At 43.2% G+C, this 1,607-nt stretch overlaps 1 protein-coding gene across 1 annotated transcript in view; it reads right to left on the minus strand.

Moving 5' to 3' along the window:
- Positions 1-872, minus strand: part of GABRG2 (gamma-aminobutyric acid (GABA) A receptor, gamma 2) — a 60,700-nt gene extending 59,828 nt beyond the window's left edge. Inside the window, exon 1 of the mRNA XM_010001947.1 lies at positions 59-872. Within this exon, the coding sequence (XP_010000249.1) occupies positions 59-165 (107 nt within the window). The 5' untranslated portion in view covers positions 166-872. The remainder of the gene's footprint in view (positions 1-58) is intronic.
- Positions 873-1,607: the final 735 nt, after the last annotated feature.

Below are 1,607 nucleotides of genomic sequence, written 5' to 3' on the forward strand. Positions count from 1 at the left end.
CCCCCCCCCCCCCCCCCCCCCCCCCCCCCCCCCAACAGAATCAGAAAGCACATCTTACCACTGGATGAGAGAGAGGAACAGAAGTGCCCACACCATCATTTTGAGAGAAAATGCAGGATTCAAGAATGCAGTGCTCCCCAGGCTTGTTGGATTTGCAGGAATCATCTCTTTTTCTTCTCTCCCCCCCCCCCCCCCTTTTTTTTTTCTTTTTTCCCCTTTCCTCTTGGTTGCAGATGGATCCGTCCCCTTCTTTAATATTTTTTTGGTAGTGGTTCTCCCCCCTCCCTACCAGGTCCCGTCAGTGGGATGATACATTGCGCCCAGCTGCCGGAATTAATATGCAGGGGGACAGAAATTAGATCTGCACAAGCCCTTTGCAGATATAATCAGAAAACGTCAGCTCAGGCAGCAGGCAGCAGCTTCCAAATCTAGGGGAATAATGTAATTGGGAGAAAAGGGAAAAAAAACCCCAACCAGCCACAGACACGCTCGGAATAAAAAAACAGTCAAGGAAAGAAGAAACATGTACATATGTACACATTGACAGAACCACCGTCACACGTGCAACAAAACCCAATAAAACAATAGAAAGAGTAAATGAGAGAAGAAAAAATAAAAATAAAAGGAAGAGTAAAGCAATGGAGCGTCTGCCTGAATGCAGATTAACTCTGAGGTCAAAGTGGAAATGATGCACTCTGCTGCAGCACAGATTAACACATGCGTGGTGTCAGCCAGGGTGCTTTTTAACCTTTGATTACACAGATGCAGACAGCCTGGATTTTCATTTTGGAAGCGAGAAGGATTTGGCAGGCATAAAAAGGGAGGTTGGAAGGAAAAGCTTGCCCTGTGCTGCTGAGCATCCCCATTTTTCTAAACAGCCTGGAAATTGTGATTGCAAAGGGGAAGAAAATGAAAGGACGGATGGGGGAGTGTAAAAGGGAGGGATGGTTGTTGCTAAGTAACTCAGGAAATGGGGAAAACAGCATTGGTGGAGTCAGTATGAATGAGGTGATTTAATGTGTGATAGGATTAGAGGGAATATGTAAGGTTTTAATCTCCCCTCCCCCTAATAAAATCAGGCTACAGAGAAACAGGAAATGCTTCCTGCCCAGAGGGAAAGCACTAGTTAGCTATAAAAGCTGGACCTTGCCAAATTCTAGAGCTGGTATCCCAAGTTGTATTGTCCAAAAGTGCAATTTAGCAGCTACTATTCAAGGAATCTCATGATTTCCCAAAGAGCACCTCAGTCTAAAAATGGTACTTGGACTATGACATACAATAACAAATTTTTCATCTCCCCCCAGTATTTCTGCCTGAAACTAAAGCAACTACAGACAGCATCAAGCCACCCCAGTGCTTTTTATAAACTGGGAGATTTACGTGTAAATCACCAGGATTGGGAAATGACACCTGACACTTTTTCAGTTCAAAGCCCATCTTTCTAAAAGCCATGGGAGAAGTAAATAATTCTTCTAAAGAATACTTAAGTGGGGAGAAGGATAAATGCTTATAGTAGAATAAAAGTATCAAAATTTCCCTTTGTACTAAGTCTAATCTGAACCAAATTTGACACTTGGATCCTGCTATTTGTATATTTGTTTTGTTCC

Source organism: Chaetura pelagica, unplaced genomic scaffold, assembly GCF_000747805.2.
Source record: "Chaetura pelagica isolate M959 unplaced genomic scaffold, ChaPel_1.0 scaffold356, whole genome shotgun sequence".
NCBI classification, from domain to species: domain Eukaryota; kingdom Metazoa; phylum Chordata; class Aves; order Apodiformes; family Apodidae; genus Chaetura; species Chaetura pelagica.